This window comes from Lepidochelys kempii, chromosome 3 (genome assembly GCF_965140285.1).
Source record: "Lepidochelys kempii isolate rLepKem1 chromosome 3, rLepKem1.hap1, whole genome shotgun sequence".
Taxonomy (NCBI): Eukaryota; Metazoa; Chordata; order Testudines; family Cheloniidae; genus Lepidochelys; species Lepidochelys kempii.
This window is the reverse complement of record NC_136382.1, coordinates 133,895,553-133,914,897: the sequence shown is the minus strand read 5'-3', so window position 1 is coordinate 133,914,897 and position 19,345 is coordinate 133,895,553. Positions and strand designations below refer to the sequence as shown.

The following is a 19,345-nucleotide window of genomic DNA, read 5'->3' as shown; positions in this document are numbered from 1 at the left end:
CACTGCATCTGATGAAGTGAGCTGTAGCTCACGAAAGCTCATGCTCAAATAAATTGGTTAGTCTCTAAGGTGCCACAAGTCCTCCTTTTCTTTTTGCGAATACAGACTAACACGGCTGTTACTCTAAAATGGTTTTAGTTTCCATTGTACATAAAACTAGACAACTCCATAAATTCCAACCTCATTGCTGACGGTAATATAATTAGAAGTCCATGGGAGTTTTACATGAATAAAATGGCTGTGGGATCAAGAGCAGAATTATTAGTATTTCAGATTACACAGTTTCAGATGTGCCACCACTGCTGCCTTGTGGTTCCTGCACTGATATCAGAGAAGGAAGCCAAAAGCAGCCATCTGCCCCATCTCCTTTTTCCAGTTGCTGCCACCCAGAGACCTGTGACTCTAGTGCTGAACTCAGAGGGAAGCCTTTAAGACTCAGGTTGTGTGTATGGGTTGGAAGGGATGGAATCCGCCCAAAGCCCAACATATCATGGGCTGTAGTGTAACACCTCAGCAATCACTATTCCAGCCTTCAATATATGCACGTAGATGGAAACCTATTTATAATAACCCCTCCATGACCACTCTGTAAGATTTCACAACTACTGGTTCTGGCAAAACTCAGATCCAGTTGCCCTCTCCCTTAGCCAGTTTTAGTCTTCTCTTCCTTGCTGCCCTAAAATAAGACCATGCAGGTTTTGTGGGAATTTGTGGAAGCCTCTAATATCTGCTTTGTCCATCTTTGCCCCAAGTGGGCGTATTATGGATGTTCTGTAGCATGGAGGGTCTTATGTGTGCCTTCTGCAAAGGGATGAATACAGCAGTCATAAAGAAGATGGTGCACAGGGAAAATGAACTGAAACATAATATGGGAATTTTAAATTCACTGTAATAAAAGTACTATAATACCATAGTAGCATAATAATACTTGAACATAATCAGTGCATTGCTACCAAACACAAGAGAACCTAATAAAAATACATCAGTTGCTATGAGTTAAAAGTATCTGATCACAGACAAAAATAATTTCCCACACTACACATCAAAGTGAGGTAAGGAATATTTAGAAATGAACTTAATTAGAAAATTATTTATCATTTTCCATAAATATTCATAACACTTTAGCTATTGTAAAGTATGTGCAACAAAACAAATTCCCTGTCCTGAAATCTGGAAAACGTAGAGCATGTAGGATACAAATATTATCAGAAGATCCCCCAATTTAAAGAATGAAGGTATGGTCCTGTTACCTGCTCCTTTGATCTGTTTATGTATGTGACCCTCTTAATTAAAACCGCTCTCCAAAAAGTCAAATGAGAATTGTCTTCCAAGTTACATATAATAATGATTATGTCATTTGGCTGGAAGAGAACCCAAAGGTTGCTATTGTTTGAGCTGTACCTTTAATGTAAACATTTCACAGTGAAGTCCCAAAAGTCCTAGCTCATCATATTGACTGTTTTTATGTTAATTACTTTGTCATTATCTGTGCTCCTTGTTTTCCTCCCATCTTTTCAGCTCCTCTGATCACTCCTCTTATCTGACACTTGCAAATAATTCTTTATCTTTCAGAACCAGTATAGGTTATGATTCCAGTGTAATATGACAATTGAAGTTTGCTGACAAACTTTTGCCCTTCTGTATGATCTCTCTGATGGTTTTTGAACTTTTAGCCTCTTAGGGCAGCTCAGTTTGCAAACTCACTAATGCACTCAGACACCATTCCAGATCACTCTCTTTTAATAAGTTTAAGGATTTTCAATGAAAGCTCTTGCTAAATATTTGTTCATAAATGCTTCATATTGCTTCCAAAGCTTGGCTAATAGACTTTTAGTTGGAAAACTGCAATGTGAATATTTTTCAATTTTAAAATAAAATATGCATTACAAATTGAGCTTTAGTTTCTCAAAGATTGCAGAATCTATATATTGGCCATTATTAGAATAGGCTGAATCAAAAGACTATTGCTTTTCAATGATTGGACCTTAATTCTGGTTTCAGAGAGGCACCATTGGTGTTGTAATCCCAGTACTTTGATACTTGCCCAGCAGCTGTACGTTCTTTATAAAATACCTTTTCCCCAAGTAAGGTGTAAAACGGGATAATTGAGTCTGTCATGCCAACAGGCTGCACGTAGCGTTCTCTCCAGAAATTCAAGGGCCTGGTGTAACTAAAATGAGAATTTGTTCCCAAGTCTTTTAAATCATGCTCCTGTTACATCTTTCTTTATATATTTATCCACCTCTTCATTGTGTTTCCTAGACTTGTTTTCAACACATCTAGAATGTATAATATAATAATTATTTTTAAAGTAGTAAACCATGAATGCATGCACCAGCATGTTTACCTATGTTACTTCCCCTGCACTCTTCTTCCCACTTTGTGAACAGTTCAATAAATATGATATGTAGAAGATTTTTACTAGGCAATCAGTATGTGATAATAAATATCTGATGAAAGCTAGGGTAAGTTCCATTTGCTGGAAAGCCTCATTTCAAACCAGTAGGTTTGATGATATATCCATGCTCTTGAGGGAAAAAACACAGGGTGAAATGCTTGACTCATTGATACCAGTGGTAAAACTCCCATTGACTTCATTGGGCTCAGGCGTTCACCTAGAGTGATTAAGGATAAGAGATCTTTGGTCCAGATTCTCTGTTGTGTAAATGGCATTAAAGCAGCTGGAGAAGGCTGGTAGAGAACCTCTCCACCCCCACCCCCGGAACAGGGAAACTCTGGCAGAAATCTGACAGTGGTGGCTCTGCTGCCAGCCATTCTGCCCTGCAACTTGTTCACCTAAACATGTGGCCCTCATTATTAGAACTATTTAAGTTTGAACAGCTACAGTCCTCATTTTGATAATTAGTTCTGTTGTGTATGACTTCAGAGCTTCCTTCCCTACCTTGGAAAAAATGATAAAAATAAAATAGGTGAGGGCTGTCTGAAGAACGATTTAAAAGTGTGATGAAATCATTCATGTTACCTTAACTTGAACTTTTCAGACTCTGCTATGCTTTTCTTACAAACTCTGGCCACTTCAATCTTTTCTACTCCACTGAGTCCATTTCTTGGTAGTGTCATTTTTATCACATCTTATGCCAGACCAGTCAAGTTCTGGGAGAAAAACTACAAGTAAGACAAATAAAGTTTTATACACCTGTTTGGAATGTTTTGCTCTTACTAGTTTCATTTCTGCTTTTTTTGTTTTTTAAAAGATAATTTTACATGTTGCTCCAGGGTATGAGGATAACCTTTTTGTTAAGGTCTGGTCCTACTGTATTAATATTTTGTACTTATTTAGTTATTTATTAAAATTTACTTAAATAATTATCAGGATCTTACATATCATATGTCATATCACATTTGCTGCAATCAGACAGCAACAAAGCTATGGAAATCATAAGTGTCCTTTATTGTTTTAGTAGCTAGTGTTAGCAAATTTTTACCAGTTTGCAGATGGTGAGGAACTCTCAGCGCTAAATGTGAATGGGCAAACTGATGAGTCTGATGCAATGATTTTTAATAGGTAATCTTTCACAGAGTTTGATATCATGTTTGGTTGTTTTTTATTGTAGTTTTCTGTCTTCTAGTTGGACAAGAAAATGAACTTAAGAACATAGAAATTATGTAATAATGACTCTGTACATTTTATTTTAGTGCCTTTTATACAGTAGGATCTCAAAGCAGTTTACAGACTATATATAGTTCCTTCGTCCACCATTTACATGCAGCCAGCTTTGGAGTAAAGTATTGCAGCTGTTGAACAGCACACAGAAACTCAGAGTAGTTTAGGACAGACCGTGAAGAATGTAAGCCAAAATAGAAATTGGCCAGACCAAAGAGGAGTGCAACACACTTTGTGCGTCTGCTGCACATATATGGCCTCACATCAGCATGATATCTGAGCACCTCCCACGTATTTAAATATAGAAATAACTGTCTCTTTTTGTTTCTTTTCCAACCTGTAGGAGAAGTAGTGTGATTAGTTTGTAGATTTTTCTGTTAGGTTGGTTTTGGTTTGTGTGAGTGAGTTGATGGGTGTGAATGAATGTGCGTGAAGAAATAAATAAACGAAGAATATTATGAAGTCAAATAAACAGGGTTTGTATTTATTTCTAAAAATTATTAGGGTTTTTTTTTTTGGTCATCTTTTGTGGAGGGGAGGGGGGATTTCATAATCTGGGTCCAAATCTTGTGAAAGTTCTGTTTCCTGCTCTCACAAGCATCCCTTAGTTTAATCATTCTAGAATCTAGTGGAATGTAGCTTTTGTGTGAGGTCATAGAAGTGGAAGGAGAGAGAATCTCTCAGGTAGCTAGAGTGCAAGTGCATGGAGTGGAGAACTGAGGCAGATGGTATCCTGTGTTGCTAAACAGAAGGACTGCTGTATTTTAGGTCAGCTGGAGTTTTTTGAGGGCATGTGGCTTCTTTCCGAGATATGAGATACAGAATCAAACTTGGCAGTCATGAACGCATGGGGTACATAGTGCCAATCCTAACAGTCAGAGATCTGAATATCTTCAGGTTATTCCTAGGTGGAAATGGGTAGTTTTGGTTTGATTATTTTTCACCAAAATGTTTAAACTTGGATGCCTGATGTTAGGCACCTAAATCCATGTTTAGGTGCCTGAATAATTAGACTGATTTTGAAAGAGAGTGAGAACCTCCCACCTGTTATTAAAGTCAATGGGAGCTGCAACTGCTCGTCATCTCGGAAAATCAAGCCACTTATTTAGGCACCTAACATTTGTATCTCTAATTTGAAAATCTTGGTGTAGACCTTTTAATATTTAATTCCAGTGCCCTTTCTCTCTCATTCAAAATAAATAATCAATAAATATATTCAGTTTTGAAGATCTACACAAACTTTAGGTTCTTTATGAGAACTGGGGAGGGAAGGGGGGAAGATTGGCTTTGAGCAGCTTTAACATCTGTCATTAAGTTTTCAGTCTGCCCCCTTGATAATTTGACTGAGTTCTTGTCTAGTGCTTTCTTTCTCATGTATTTAAAACACTTGTTTCTGTTTGTCATTAATTTCTATTTTCATCTTCGTTATTACTTTTGCCTCCTTAGTTCATTTTCCTCTTTACTCCTTGTGTTTGTGTTTTGCATATCCTTGTTCCGTAGCATTTTATATTTCCAAGCAAATGGCTCGGTCTTCCTAAGTAATTGTCAGACGTATCCTGCCACTCATGCTTGCATTGAGTAGTACCTTACTCCATAAGTATTCCAACTGAAATCACTAGGAGTACTCATGGACTAAAGCAATACTCTTTGTGAACAAGCAAGGCAGAATTAGACCCTTAGTGGTCTTCATTCATCCACAAGTCATTTTTACTCATTACACAAATAGCACACATATGGCAGTACATATTTTCTTTTAAGCATCCTGCATTTTTCAGTGCCCTTCTGTAGTTCTTCCTTTGCTTACTAATTCACCCCACATGTAGCATATACTAATGCTATGTATTCAAAGGCTCAGATCCTTAGGTGGTGTATATTCTCATAGTTCCACTGAAGTCAATGGAGCTGTGACAGTTTATGCCTGCTGGGATCTGTCCCTACCCTTCTCAAAGTTTGTCATTCAGCATTTTTTAAAGATTTTGTCTTTCTTCTTAAAGTTGTTCATGGTTTGAAGACCACATTCTTTTGCCAGATTTGTTCTTTGTTACGCACTAGAAAATGTGGTATGGTTTCTTGCTTCTCTTTCACCTATTTTTAATATGAACGTGAAAAAACAGTCTTGCAGAAGATTCTAATAGCCATCCAAGTGAAATAAACGTTTGCCTGAACATGTGGAAGCCTGCAAAACTTCTATGTAATCACCTTACATGAAGTCAATGGAGCTGTGACAGTTTATGCCTGCTGGGATCTGTCCCTACCTTTCTCAAAGTTTGTCATTCAGCATTTTTTAAAGATTTTGTCTTTCTTCTTAAAGTTGTTCATGGTTTGAAGACCACATTCTTTTGCCAGATTTGTTCTTTGTTACGCACTAGAAAATGTGGTATGGTTCCTTGCTTCTCTTTCACCTATTTTTAATATGAATGTGAAAAAACAGTCTTGCAGAAGATTCTGATTGCCATCCAAGTGAAATAAACGTTTGCCTGAACATGTGGAAGCCTGCAAAACTTCTATGTAATCACCTTACATGGATCTATATTTATTTTGTCATTAGCACTTCTGGCTCTGATTCCCCTTTTCTTCACTTTCACGTCCATCTTTTATTGTTTTCATGAATAGTTGAGCTTTCTAAGCAGAGTGGGAGTTTGAATTTAGACGTTCCTGAGTGCCTTAAAGAAACACTGTCAGATAAAAATTGGGCACAATATTATATTAAAGGTAGAATAGTATACAATAGTGGGACGCAGATAATCAGAAAGTGTCAAACCAATACTGCTTTAGGTCTGATCCTGCAAAACATTACTTACAGGAGCAGTCCTTCCTCATAAACTGTCCTATTGAAATCAGTGAGACTAATCTAAATTCTTAAGCTCCTTGGTATGTAAATATCTGTTGTAGTAGATACCAGGGATTGCTCCATGAAAGGGTCTGCCTAATGCAGAAAAAGTTAAAAAATCAAAAGGATTGCCTTTTGGTGCATTAAGGGATAGAAAATCTTATGAAGTTATTCGAACAAAAGACGCAGGAAGTTGAATTGGACTGGAACATTGTTCTAGCCCCTCCCAATTCCCTTGTTAGGGTGTGCAGAAAAATGCAAACTATAGGCCAAGTTTACATACATTGATAGCTAATATTTGTTAAGAGCTAAATGGGTAGATACAGAAGCAGATGTTGAAGGAATTGGCATTTCATAGCTAGATGTGGAGTTAGCTGAGGACGAATCATTTTGTCCAGTAGTTTTTGTAAGGGAGAGCCATAGGTGCATATGTGTAAAACTTTGAGTACTGTTATTATGTTGATGATGCATTAGGATGGGTGGAAGGGGGATGATGACAAAGAACTGATGACCAGAAGGGAGAGAGTCTTGAGGCCACCAGTCTAGGTAGCAAGCAACTTCTCCAAGTCTTCAGTGGAGTGCAGTTTGGTCATCTCTTTACCCTGCTTCTTTGGATACATGCAGTAGCTTCTTTATTGCATGTCCTGCAGTTCCACTGTGTCTTTTAATCCTTCCATTTTTGCTTAGACAGGAAAAATTTAATCCCTCAAGTCTATTCTTTGGCAACAGGCCCTCCTACCTCTTTGGGCAGCAGGGTCTGGAGCTGGCAGTGCGAGACATGCAATTAGGACAATAATTTGTTTTTTAAATGGGAATGGAGGAACACAACTGGGTAAAGAAGTGTTATGGGAGCTGTGTCCCATTTTTTCTCATCAGCCGTGCCAGGAAGCAAAACCTAAAAGCATTAGCACATTCTTCGGGGCACGGACTCGGCTTTGCTTTTGCATGCCCTTGTGGGTCTGCACAGCACTTAGCACATTGTGTGTAGTACAGGAACAGAATATGATAGTTGCTTATAATAAAAATGTGTGCTCACTATATACAATATCTAATAATCACTCCAGTGCATCATAGAGATCAATTAGTTTTTAAAAAAAAACTTCAAAGAAGTAAGCAAGAAAAAAATAGGAGAATGATGGGAAAGGGCAAATTACCACACTACTATTTTGTTTACAACTTTGCAGATTTGTAGACCACACTGCATTTGGCGGGGGATACACAAAAGCACAAAGTTGTCTCACTACTTTATCATTAGTTGTCCCATGAGAGTCAAACTCTGAGAAGTTTTCTGCTTTCTCTTTATTAAAAAAAGGCTTGATACAAAACCCAGCTCTGTCCTGTCCCTAGCATGTGTTCCACTCCTGGTTTAGAGAGTCCTGTTTTACTCTTTATTTTCACAGCTGTTCAGATGATTAGACCATAAATGTCAGAGGGAGTGAAAAGGAAATAGCAGTAAATCTCATTTAATATGTAGGCACTTTAAAGCTTCAACTATCTCTTCAAAAACTACCCTTTTATTCCATTTTTTCTTGTTTTAAAGCATACTTTGTCATGCTGCAGCTCTAAAGTCCCCCTTCTGTCTTCCAGGTCTCTTATTTTATATCTTGGATATAGGAATGGACAGAATAGTGCAGTAAATTTACTTTTCTTCGCCAGAGGGTCTAATTGCTTGACCACTTAGAGCAGCCTGGTAATGATGTTTGCTGTTACAAGTCTGATGCATTCCAGCAAGCAAAGTGCCACCAGGAATTTTGGGATTTCACTTACAAGCCTCTCTCTTGTCTCTCTCTCTCCTTCCTTCCTGTTTCTATTCTTTCTCAGTCATCTGTCTCAGTTTCTATTTTGGGTATGGCACAGCTTGCATTTGCTTTGGGGGTCTCCAGTGAATTGGTATGTGGTGTAACTAAATCAGTTAAGTGTCTCTAAAGAGGTTATGATTAAATTGCCATTTATCTTAGAACCGTATTTCCAGCCTCCTTGCTGTACTGAGAATCTTGTAACAAGTCTTATTTTTCTCCAGCTTTTCAAGTATATCACAGTGTTTATTGTTCTAGTCACCGTGGTCTGGAAAATAGCCACCTTGAAATGTTAATGTTCCTGGGAAAGGAGGGATAAGAAGTCCTGCACTACATATGCACTGAAGTCAACCTTTCCTTTTTCTAGTGGAGTACAGAGAAACTTCAGAGGAGAAGAATTTGCCAGTGTGGCCACAATTAGAATTTACCTGTGTCATGCATGCCTGGGGCAGGGGGAGCTAAAAAGTAAGATGTGCCCATTCAGTTCCTTCCTCACATCTAAAATAATCATCCCTCCCCCTCTAAAAGCACATACCATGATACCTCATGGTTCCTCCTGCTTGTCAGTGAGATCGCCTACCTCTTCTCTTCCACTGTCATGGCCTCTGGACTGGGACAAACTCCCCTCTCCCCACCACCTCCATCCATCATTCTTGCTTGCAACTCACACATGACAAACTATTTATATTTTTCCTTTCAGATATGTTTAAAATGCAAGACGATCTCAAAAAGTCTTCTACTGCTTTGTTCTTTAGTCTTCTGTATCTGACATTCCTCCTCTTGTTCTTAGACCTTGACAATAGTGTGGTTTACATAGGAAATATCATAACAGATACTGTCTAGTTCAGTAGTCTCTGACTGAAATTGGTCAGTACTAGATACTTTAGAGAAAAGGCAGGAAACTCTGTAGTGGACATTTACGGAATAATCTTCCCATAACCCTCATGAATTAGAGGTTGCTTTATGCCCTCAAGCATATCCCTTCTAAAGTTGTGTTATGTTCTGTCTAATATAACTCAGACATTTTTTTAATCCTACTAAGCTCTTAGCCTCAAAGTTCAATTGAGGCAGTGAGTTCCACAGTTAATTGCACTTAGTTTAAAAAAAAATCCTTTTATTGGATTTACGTTTGCTGCCTTGCAGTTTCACTGAATGTCCTTGTGCTTGTATTGTGAGAGAAGGTAAATCGGAGCCCTTGATCTAGCTTCTTAATACTATTCATTACATTAGAACCTCAGAGTTATGAACACCTTGGGAATGGAGGTTGTTCGTAACTGTGAACAAAATGTTGTTGTTGTTCTTTCAAGAGTTTACAACTGAATGTTGACTTAATACAGTTTTGAAATGTTACTATGAAGAAGAAAAATGCTGCTTTTAACCCTCTTAATTTCAATGAAACAGTCAGAGAAACAGTTTCCTTACCTTATCAACTTTTTAAAATACTTTCCCTTTATTTCTTTAGTAGTTTACGTTTAACCCAGTACTGTACTGTATTTACTTTTATTTAGTTGTTATTATTATTTTGTCTCTGCTGCTGCTTGATTGTGTACTTCCGGTTCCAAATGAGATGTGTGGTTGACCAGTTAGTTCATAATTCTGAGGTTCTACTGCAGTTTGTATTTATTTTTCATGTACCTCCTGTTAAGCTCCACTCTACACAGTCCCAAGTTTTTCAGTCTCTCCTCATTCTGAAGCCTCTCTGGACCCGCTCTGTTTCTGCAGTATCTTTATGAGAGTGGGTGGCCAGAAGCTGGCACATTATTCCAGGTCAGGCAGGGAGTACCATGGAATAATATAATACCATTATAATAGTCTCAGTATTATTTCTTTTCCCACTCTCTATACAACTAACATTTCTGCTTGCTTTGACTACCACGGTGCACTTATTAGAAGTTTATGTTGAGTTGGCTGCAGTGACCTTCAAATCTTTTTCTTAAATGGCTACAATTAATTTACAACTGAGCAACATGGATGAATTTTTCAAAAGCCTGTAAAAGAAAAAAGACTTTAAAAGGGAGGATTTATAAAATAAACCAAGTAGAGGTAAATGAACAAATTATGGGCAATTTGAATTTTCAGGGTACTGCATGTAATACAAAGTGGTCACCTGTTCTAAAGCCTGCTGAAATCAATGGCAGTCTTTCCATTGGCTTCAAAGGACATTGGATCAGAACACTGAGGATGCAACTATTGTACTCTGGAAACTCTAGATCTGATCTTAGTAGCCCTCTGTGTGTGGAACTCCTGCAAACTGCACACCCAGCTGGGATCATGCACAGCAAGCCAGCCTGAGTAAGGGAGCATTAGCACATTCAAATTCTGCTGGTTCCTCGCACAATAACCCAGTGCCTGTTGGGAGCATCTGTAAATTTTCGTGCCTGTCTAGAAATGTGCCCCTCATCTCTACTAAGGCAGGGACAGCCATCACATTCCCAGTCTAGTCAGAGCATGTGCACATCTATTCTGCACCAGGATGGAGCATCCACAAATTATATTAGTGCAGCAGCGCTGCAATAGCTAAGGTTGCATCACATCTGTTTGAAGATCGACCTTTCTAAGTCTATTACAATTGACATGATTAGTTAGATTCCTTTGAAATTTGGTGTGCCTCAGGAGGGTATAGGGTAGGTTTAATGACCCAAATTTGGAGTAATTTGAGAGAGGGGTTCCAGAGATATAAGGCACCCCAAAAAATAGTCATTTTTCAAAAAAGTTTCTAGGTTGGTGTTTTATGCGCAGAACTAAAGATCAAACTATTGATGTGATGCTAGTCAAAAATGTTTAAGTTTTACACATGGAAGCCACTAAGTCTTTGGTGGACCTAAACTGAGAACTGTATTTTTAAACATGTAGATTTTTACATGGTGCATTTGCCAGTATAGAAAACTAAAGGGTTTCCATTCCCACCATGTTAATGCTTTTAAAGCTTGACTCTTGTAAGGGATCTAAAATCCGAGTGGTTAGCTGGATTCCTTTGAAATTTGATGTGCCTCTTGGGGACATGGGATAGCATTAGTGATCCAAATTTGAAATAATTTGATTGAGGGGTTCCTGAGTTACAGATTCCGCCACCCCTGCCACCCCGGGCGCCCCAAAATTATTTCTTTCTGCTGCCTTGTACTGTTAAATTGAGAGAGATTCATGACTGGATGAGTCACAGACCTCATTGAGATTGATGGCTGTGAACTCACCCTTTAATTATCATAACTAAGAATAAAGTAATGGCAAGGCCACACCTAGGACAAAAGGAGTTTTAGATTGAGTGGTGGGAGGTGACTGCAATTTGTGAGTCGTGGATGGCATAGCTTGGAGGAAAGTAATCAAAGTATTTTTTTGGGAAAAAATTAGACATGTGAATGCTTCCTGGGAGGGGAGGAGAATTAGGGTGTGGAGGACTAGGGAGAGGAGTTTGAGTCTGCAGCAAGAGCAGGGGGGTAATGCAGAAGCGGATAAGTGGGGATGGGTGGTAGAGCTAGGGAGAGAGTTTGAGGCACAGGTGAGTGAAGTGTTGACACCTGCCAGTGTGCCCCAACCCTTTGTACCCCCCACCCTGCCAGTGCACCCCACCTCTGTCAGCGTACCCTAACTCTAGTGCATCCCCCAAAGTCTTTGGGGGAACAGTTAGACAAGTCGATACGGGTGAAGGTTAATTGGGGAGGTGGAAGAATGTGGGAGCATAGGGAAAGAGGGATTTGGGGCTACAGCAAGCCTAGAAAAATGGGGATGGATGGTAGGGGAAGGGAGAGAGGCTGGGGGCTTAGGTGAGGTAGGTGTGGGGGCTAGGAGGAGTGGAGGGGTGGGACTTTGGGAAAGTAATGTGGCGCGGGAATGGTAGGGGACTGGGGGAGCATGGGACAGTGGCACTGGTCAGCCACACATTCTCTCCTCTTGTGTGTGTGCCCAGATTTGGGAGGGTTCTTGCCCTTCTAGTGGGTACTCAGACTCTCTATCTGCCCCCCTCATATAAGCTGGGATATGGGGGTGTCTGAGCCCCTCTCACTGTCCTCCATACATGTGCCAGGATCTGGGAGACCCGTGGACTCACCCTCCCTTCTCCCCTCATGTAAGCCAGATTTTGGGAGGATCTGAGACCCACTCCCTGCCACCAATGGGAAATCCCTGTCCTCTGCTTGGGGAGCGTACAACAGGCATGATCAGAGCATGCATCAAGAAGAACATACTGCTAAGACTGGGGTGAGGAGCTGAAAAACGGTATGTTTGACACACATCAGAAACTCTCCAGCACCAGAGTGTGGGGAAAGGAACATCCACTGACATGAATGGGCAGTTCATGCATCTCAGAGCTATTGTTTCCAGCTGTATTCACCTCCATGGGGTATTCTCTTTCCTCTGACAACATCTAATTGAAATGAATGGACTATTTAACACCTGTCTGAGCTTACAACGTTTAGTCTGAGACCCACTCTGAGCAGAAATCTGAGAATGAATTGTAAACATTTGGGAAAAATCTGCCTGTCAAGTGTTTTTTTTTTATGTAGCTGTTTTTTTATTTGGAAGAAATTTAATATGATTACAGCAGAATATTCAAAAGGTGCACCCACGCCTTGAATACTGTATTCAGTTCTGGTTGCCCCATCTCAAGAAGGAAATAGGGGAAGTGAAAAAGGTTCAGAGAAGGGCAACAAAGATGATCAAGGGTAAAGAACAGCTTCTATACAAGGGGAGACTAAAAAGATTAGGGTTGTTCACCTGAGAAAAGAGACAACTAAGGGGGATATGATAGAGATCTATAAAAATCGCCACAGTAGCATATCAACTGCAAACCTAGGTGAGAACTACAACTGCCTAAATCAGTGGCTGTCAAACTTTTTTTACTGGTGACCCCTTTCACATAGCAAGTCTCTGAGTGCAACCCCCCCTTATAAATTAAAAACACTTTTTTATATATTTAATACCATTATAAATGCTGGAGGCAAAGTGGGGTTTGGGATGGAGGTTGACAGCTCGCAACCCGCCCATGTAATATCCTCGTGACCCCCTGAGGGGTCCCAACCCCCAGTTTGAGAACCCCTGGTCTAAATGACCACTCACACCTTAGAATCATAGAATATCAGGGTTGGAAGGGACCTCAGGAGGTCATCTAGTCCAACCCACTGCTCAAAGCAGGCCCATTCCCCAATTTTTGCCCCAGATCCCTAAATGGCCCCCTCAAGGATTGAACTCACAACCCTGGGTTTAGCAGGCCAATGCTCAAACCACTGAGCTATCCCTCCCCTTCCAACAAACATTTTTCTTTCTGTTTAAAAAAACCTAAGAAATTGAAATGGCAAAAATCTTCATTAACACAGAGTTACGGTTGCCCAATAATAGCTAATGCCCTGTGAAAACCAGGAAATAGAGTTAAGCTTAACATCCCTGAAAACTTAACTCTGCCCTCTTAGAGGAATGCTCCACAGGCCAATAACACAGATTCTCCCACTCTGCCTTTTTGCTGTAATGGACAGGTGCTACCTGCACTTGCCCTATACTCAAACACTGAGCCTACTACTCCAACAGAATACCTCATTTGTAATATTTAACCACCAGTTCATACCCTTTTACAACTCCTTCACACTTGCACACAGAATATAGCACCTTAACCTATACGTTTTGTTACCCATCATTAAATCCATAGTTTGCTCTCATACCCCTCCTCACTACTGACAATACCCATGGCAAGAAGACGCTAGTGCCCTGCTGCAGACTCAACCTACACTGGTGGTGGGCAACCTACGGCCCACAGGCTGCATGCGGCCCATCAGGGTAATCCGCTGGTGGGCTGCGAGACAGTTTGTTTACATTTGCACAGCTGCCCGCAGCTCCCAGTGGCTGTGGTTCGCCGTTCCTAGCCAATGGGAGCTGCGGGAAGCGGCGGCCAGCACGTCCCTGCGGCCCACACTGCTTCCTGCAGCTCCCATTGGCCAGGAACCGCGGGCGGACCTGCAAATGTAAACAAAGTGTCTTGTGGCCCGCCAGAAGATTACCCTGATGGGCCTCAGCTTGCCCACCACTGACCTACACAGTTCTGTACTGAAATGATACAGACTGTTAATAGGGTTGATGTAATACTTAGATTTCTGTAAGGCCTTTGACTTAGTACTGTATGACATTTTGATTAAAAAACAAGAATGGTGTAAAATTTACATGGCACACATTAAATGGATCAAAAGCTGACTGACTGATAGCTCTCAAAATATAAATGTAAACAGGGACTCATCAACAAGCAGGTCTGTTTCTAATAGAGTCCTGCAGGCTTCAGTTCTTGGCCTTACACTATTTAACTTTTATTAATGAGCTGGAAGAAATCATAAAATCATCACTAATAAAGTTTGCAGTTGACAAAAATATCGGGGGAGTGATAAATAATGAAGAAGACGGGTCACTGATTCAGAGCAATCTGGATCGCTTGGTAAAGAGCTCAGGCAAACAATGTGTTTTTAATATGGCTAAATCTAAACACATATGTCTAAGAACAAATAATGTAGGCCATATGTACACAATGGGAAAGGGCACTCTATCCTGGGAAGCAGTGACTGAAAATGACTTGAGTGTGGATAATCAGCTGAACATGTGCTCCCAGTGTGATGAATTGGCCGAAAGGACTGAGGACATCTTTAGATGCATAAACGGGGGAATCTTGAGAAGGAGTAGAGAGGTTATTTTACTCTGTATTTGGTACTGGTGCAACCGCTGCTGGAATATTGTGTCCTGTTCTGGTGTCCACAATTCAGGAATGATGTTGATAAATTAGAGAAGGTTCAGAGAAGAGCCCCCAAAATGATTAAAGGATTAGAAAACATGTCTTATAATGATATACTCAATGAGCTCAATGTGTTTAGCTTAATAAAGAGAAGATTAAGGGGTGACTTGATTACAGTCCATAAGTATTGTGGCAGAGCTCCAACCTTGTCCCTGTGGGTCCTGCGTGTCCAGGCAGTTTACTTCAGAGGCTCACTACAAACCTCCACGTAGCCCTTCTCTCTCTAGGGCCAGGGATACAGTCTGCTGAGCCCTTTTCATCATAAGTCAGCAATGGAGGTTGGTGAGAGAATTCCCACAGTCTCTGTTGCTCCTACAGCCTCATGGCAAAACAGTTTAGCCTGTCCTGACAGGGGCCTGTTTTCCCCTCCCAGGAAGTGTTTCTGTAGTGGCGGGTTGTGGGGGAACCCGGGCCTGCCCTCTATTCTGGGTTCCGGCCCAGGGACCCTAATGGTAGCCGCTGTTGGCAGCTAACCTTTTACTGCCAGAGTTGCTACATTTCCGTGGGCCACTTCACCCCAGCTCTCCTGCTTCTCCCTTCTTCACCCTTACCTTAGGGCTCCCTTACCAAGGACTTGAGGGTGTCTTCATTAACCAGCCCTTCAGCCACACTTCCTCTCCCCTGGCTCCTCTCTGCCTGACTGGAGTGAGCCCTTTTATATTATCAGAGGGGCCTTAATTAGAGTCAGGTGGTCACGGATCCGGCGGAGATGTGCGGGAGGGCCAGGGCCTTCTACGCAGGCCTTTTCTCTCCAGATCTGACCGATCCTTACTCTTGCAGAGTGCTCTGGGACGAACTCCTGACGGTCAGCGTGGCGACCGAGACCGACTAGAGCTGCCTCTCACTCTGGCCAAGTTCTTGGAAGCCCTCCGCCACATGCCCACCAATAAATCTCCGGGCATGGACGGGCTGATTGTGGAGTTCTACCGCGTGTTCTGGGACGTCCTCGGCCCAGATCTAGTCACCGTCTGGGCCGAGTCTTTGCAGAGCGGGGTCCTCCCTCTTTCGTACAGGCGAGCTGTGCTCACCTTATTGCCGAAGAAGGGGGACCTCTGCGACTTACAAAATTGGCGTCCCGTCTCGCTCCTCAGCATGGACTACAAAGTCGTGGTGAAAGCCATCTCACTGCGGCTTGGGTCCGCGCTGGCGGACGTGGTCCACCTAGACCAGTCCTACACCGTCCTGGGCCGCACCATCTTCAGCCACCTGTATCTGGTCCGGGACCTCTTGGAACTCGGGTGTAGGGACGGTCTGTCATTCATCCTCCTGTCCCTGGATCAGGAGAAGGCGTTTGACAGGGTGGACCACAGGTATCTCCTGAGCACTCTGCGAGCGTTTGGCTTTGGATCCCAGTTTGTGGGTTTTCTCCAGGTGCTGTACGCCTCTGCAGAGTGTCTGGTCAGGCTCAACTGGACCCTGACCGAACTGGTCAGCTTCGGGCGAGGAGTACGGCAGGGGTGCCCCCTCTCAGGCCAGCTGTACGCTCTGGCGATCAAGCCCTTCTTCTGTCTCCTCCATAGGAGGTTGATGGGGTTGGCGCTGCAGGAGCTGGAGCTGCAGCTGGTCCTGTCGGTGTACGCCAACGATGTGCTTCTCGTGGTCCAGGACCCGGGCGACTTGGTGCAGGTGGAGGCTTGCCAGGCCATCTATTCGGCAGCCTCCTCCACCTGGGTCAACTGGGTCAAGAACTCTGGCCTGGTGGTAGGGGACCGGTGGGTGGCAGGCAAACTCCCTCCCACCCATGCTTCAGGCCATCCGGTGGAGCGTGGGTCCGCTGTTCTATCTCAGCATTTACTTTTCTGCCACGCATCCCTCTCCGCCGGAAAACTGGCACTATTTAGAGGGCAAGGTGATCGAGCGGCTCCGGAAATGGACAGGACTACTCCGGTGCCTCTCCCTTTGAAGGAGAGCACTGGTGCTTAATCAACTAGTCCTGTCCATGCTCTGGTACCGGCTCAACAGCCTGGTCCCGGCCCCGGGTTTCCTGGCCAACCTCCGGACGTCGATTCTGGTCAGTACTGCACTGGGTCTCTGCAGGGGTTCTCCATCTACCCCTGGAGGAGGGAGAGCAGGGCCTGAAGTGTCTCCACACTCAGGTCCATATCTTCCGCCTCCAGGCCCTGCAGAGGCTCCTTTATGATGCAGGTAGTCCGGCATGGAGTGTACTGGTGCATGCCTTCCTGCACCGCTTCCGAGGGCTCCGATATGACTGGCAGCTCCTTTATCTCCATCCGAGAGGTCTTCCGCGGGACCTCTCCGGGCTGCCAGTATTCTACCTGGACCTCCTCCCGACCTGGAAACTGTTCTCAGCGACCAGGTTCGTGGTGGCCATCATGGGGGCAGATCTCCTCGCGGAGCCCTTGATACACAACCCCAAGCTCCGTGTGCAGGTGGCGGAGTCCACCTCAGTGCGCCAGAGGTTGGTCCTGGCAGAAGTCACCAGAGTCGGAGACCTCCTGGACTATGACCGGGGAGACTGGCTGGATCCCCTTACTCTCGCTCAGCGCATGGGGCTCTCCAGGCCTTGTACTCCCTGGCGCGTACTTCAGGAGGTGAGGGCAGATTTGCTGCCTGCTGCTTGGGTTTACCTCGACCGGGTCCTGCATGAGAGCGTGCCCCACGCACCCTCCACCCCAGGCCCTCTGGACCTTTTCATCGGGCCCCTGCCCCGTGGACCTGACCGACCCCCCCGTCCCTTCACCGGGAGCCAGCTGCATGATTTGCAGCTGGTCCGTCTCCAGACCACGCCAAGGAAACGTCTATGCACGCTCGTGCTCCACACCCTTCATGTCCTCACCCTTGCGTCCTGCCCTGACATAAAGTGGCGGGACCTCCTGCCACCTCTAGAGGGTGAGGAGTGCCGGTGGGCCAGCCTATATTCCATCCTGGTCCCGAGGCCCACTGGGGACGTCAGTTGGCGACTCCTTCATGGGGCCGTGAACATGGGCGTGTACTTGGCGTGGTTCACCTCTATCCCAGACACCTGCCCCTTTTGCAGCATGGGTGAAACCCTGACACACATATACCTGGAGTGCACCAGGTTGCAGCCCCTATTCCGGCTCCTCACAAACATTTTGTTAGGATTTTGGTTGCACTTTTCCCCTCACCTCCTTATCTATGCACTCCCTATCCGTGGCCCCACTAAGTCACGGGACCTCCTGGTCAGCCTCCTCCTGGCCCTGGCTAAAGTGGCCATCTATAAAACCAGGGTGAGGAGGTTGGCTGATGGAGTCTCCTGTGACTGTGGGGCCTATTTCCGATCCTCCGTCAGATCACGTCTCTGAGCAGAGTTCCTCTGGGCAGCATCCACTGACTCCCTTGACGCCTTCAAGGAGCACTGGGCGCTGTCTGGGGTTCTCTGCTCGGTGTCCCCATCTGGTTCCCTTCATTTGACCCTTTGACCACGCTCCTGTCCCTGTTATTTCATTTGTTGTCCCCCGTAATTATTTGGTTTCCAGGTCCTGTGGACCCCCCTCTTAGGCTGCGCGGGGGAGGGAGAGGGGATCCTTTAGCACTTCCTGGATCCCAATAAGGGCTACTTTACTGTACCCATCTGGCCTGAGTTTATCGCAGTATCTACATCCAAATATTTAATAATGGGCTCTTCAAACTAGCAGAGAAAGCTATAACATGATCCGATGGCTGGAAGTTGAAGCTAGACAAATTCAGGAGACAAATAAAGCATACATTTTAAACAGTGAGAGTAATTAACCAATGAAACAATATACCAAGGATTGTGGTGGATTCTCCATCACTGACCATGTTTAAATCAATATTGGATGTTTTTCTAAAAAATATTTCTTGGGGAAGTTCTCTGGCCTGTGCTATACATAAGGTCAGACTAGATGATCACGGTTCCCTTCTGGTTTTGGAATCTATGAATCTGTAAACCTGCAGGTATGTACATACTGCTTTCCTTTGATACCACACATAGTGGGACTCAGACACAGATCTGTTCATAACACAAGCAGAGCTCTAGCATGCCTATCAATCTAATCCCCATATCTCATTGGCACAGCTCTTCCAAGCTGCTCCAGTTTATTCCTCCAACTTTCAGTACAGCTGCATCTAACACAATGAACGCCTCTGGAGTGTACGCAGATAATTACCAGTGACTATTGTCAGCTTCAGAGGGGCAGAGTTAGGTTATGTGGGCATTTACCTTAACTCTGTATTTCCTGTTTTTCGTATGTTTGAATTTTTCTGAACTCAACATTCTGGAAGGGCGTGCGCTATCACTGGAAAACCTTAACTTTGCATTAATTAAGTTTTTTGCCATTTACTTTCCCATGCGGTCAGAGACTACTTACAGACTTTACAAACTGCTAGTGCTG

At 43.4% G+C, this 19,345-nt stretch overlaps 1 protein-coding gene across 1 annotated transcript in view; it reads left to right on the top strand.

Annotated features, from left to right (window-relative positions):
• Window positions 1-19,345, top strand: part of PCNX2 (pecanex 2) — a 224,881-nt gene that overhangs the window by 145,555 nt on the left and 59,981 nt on the right. Inside the window, exon 23 of the mRNA XM_073338102.2 lies at window positions 3,005-3,132. Within this exon, the coding sequence (XP_073194203.2) occupies window positions 3,005-3,132 (128 nt within the window). The remainder of the gene's footprint in view (window positions 1-3,004; window positions 3,133-19,345) is intronic.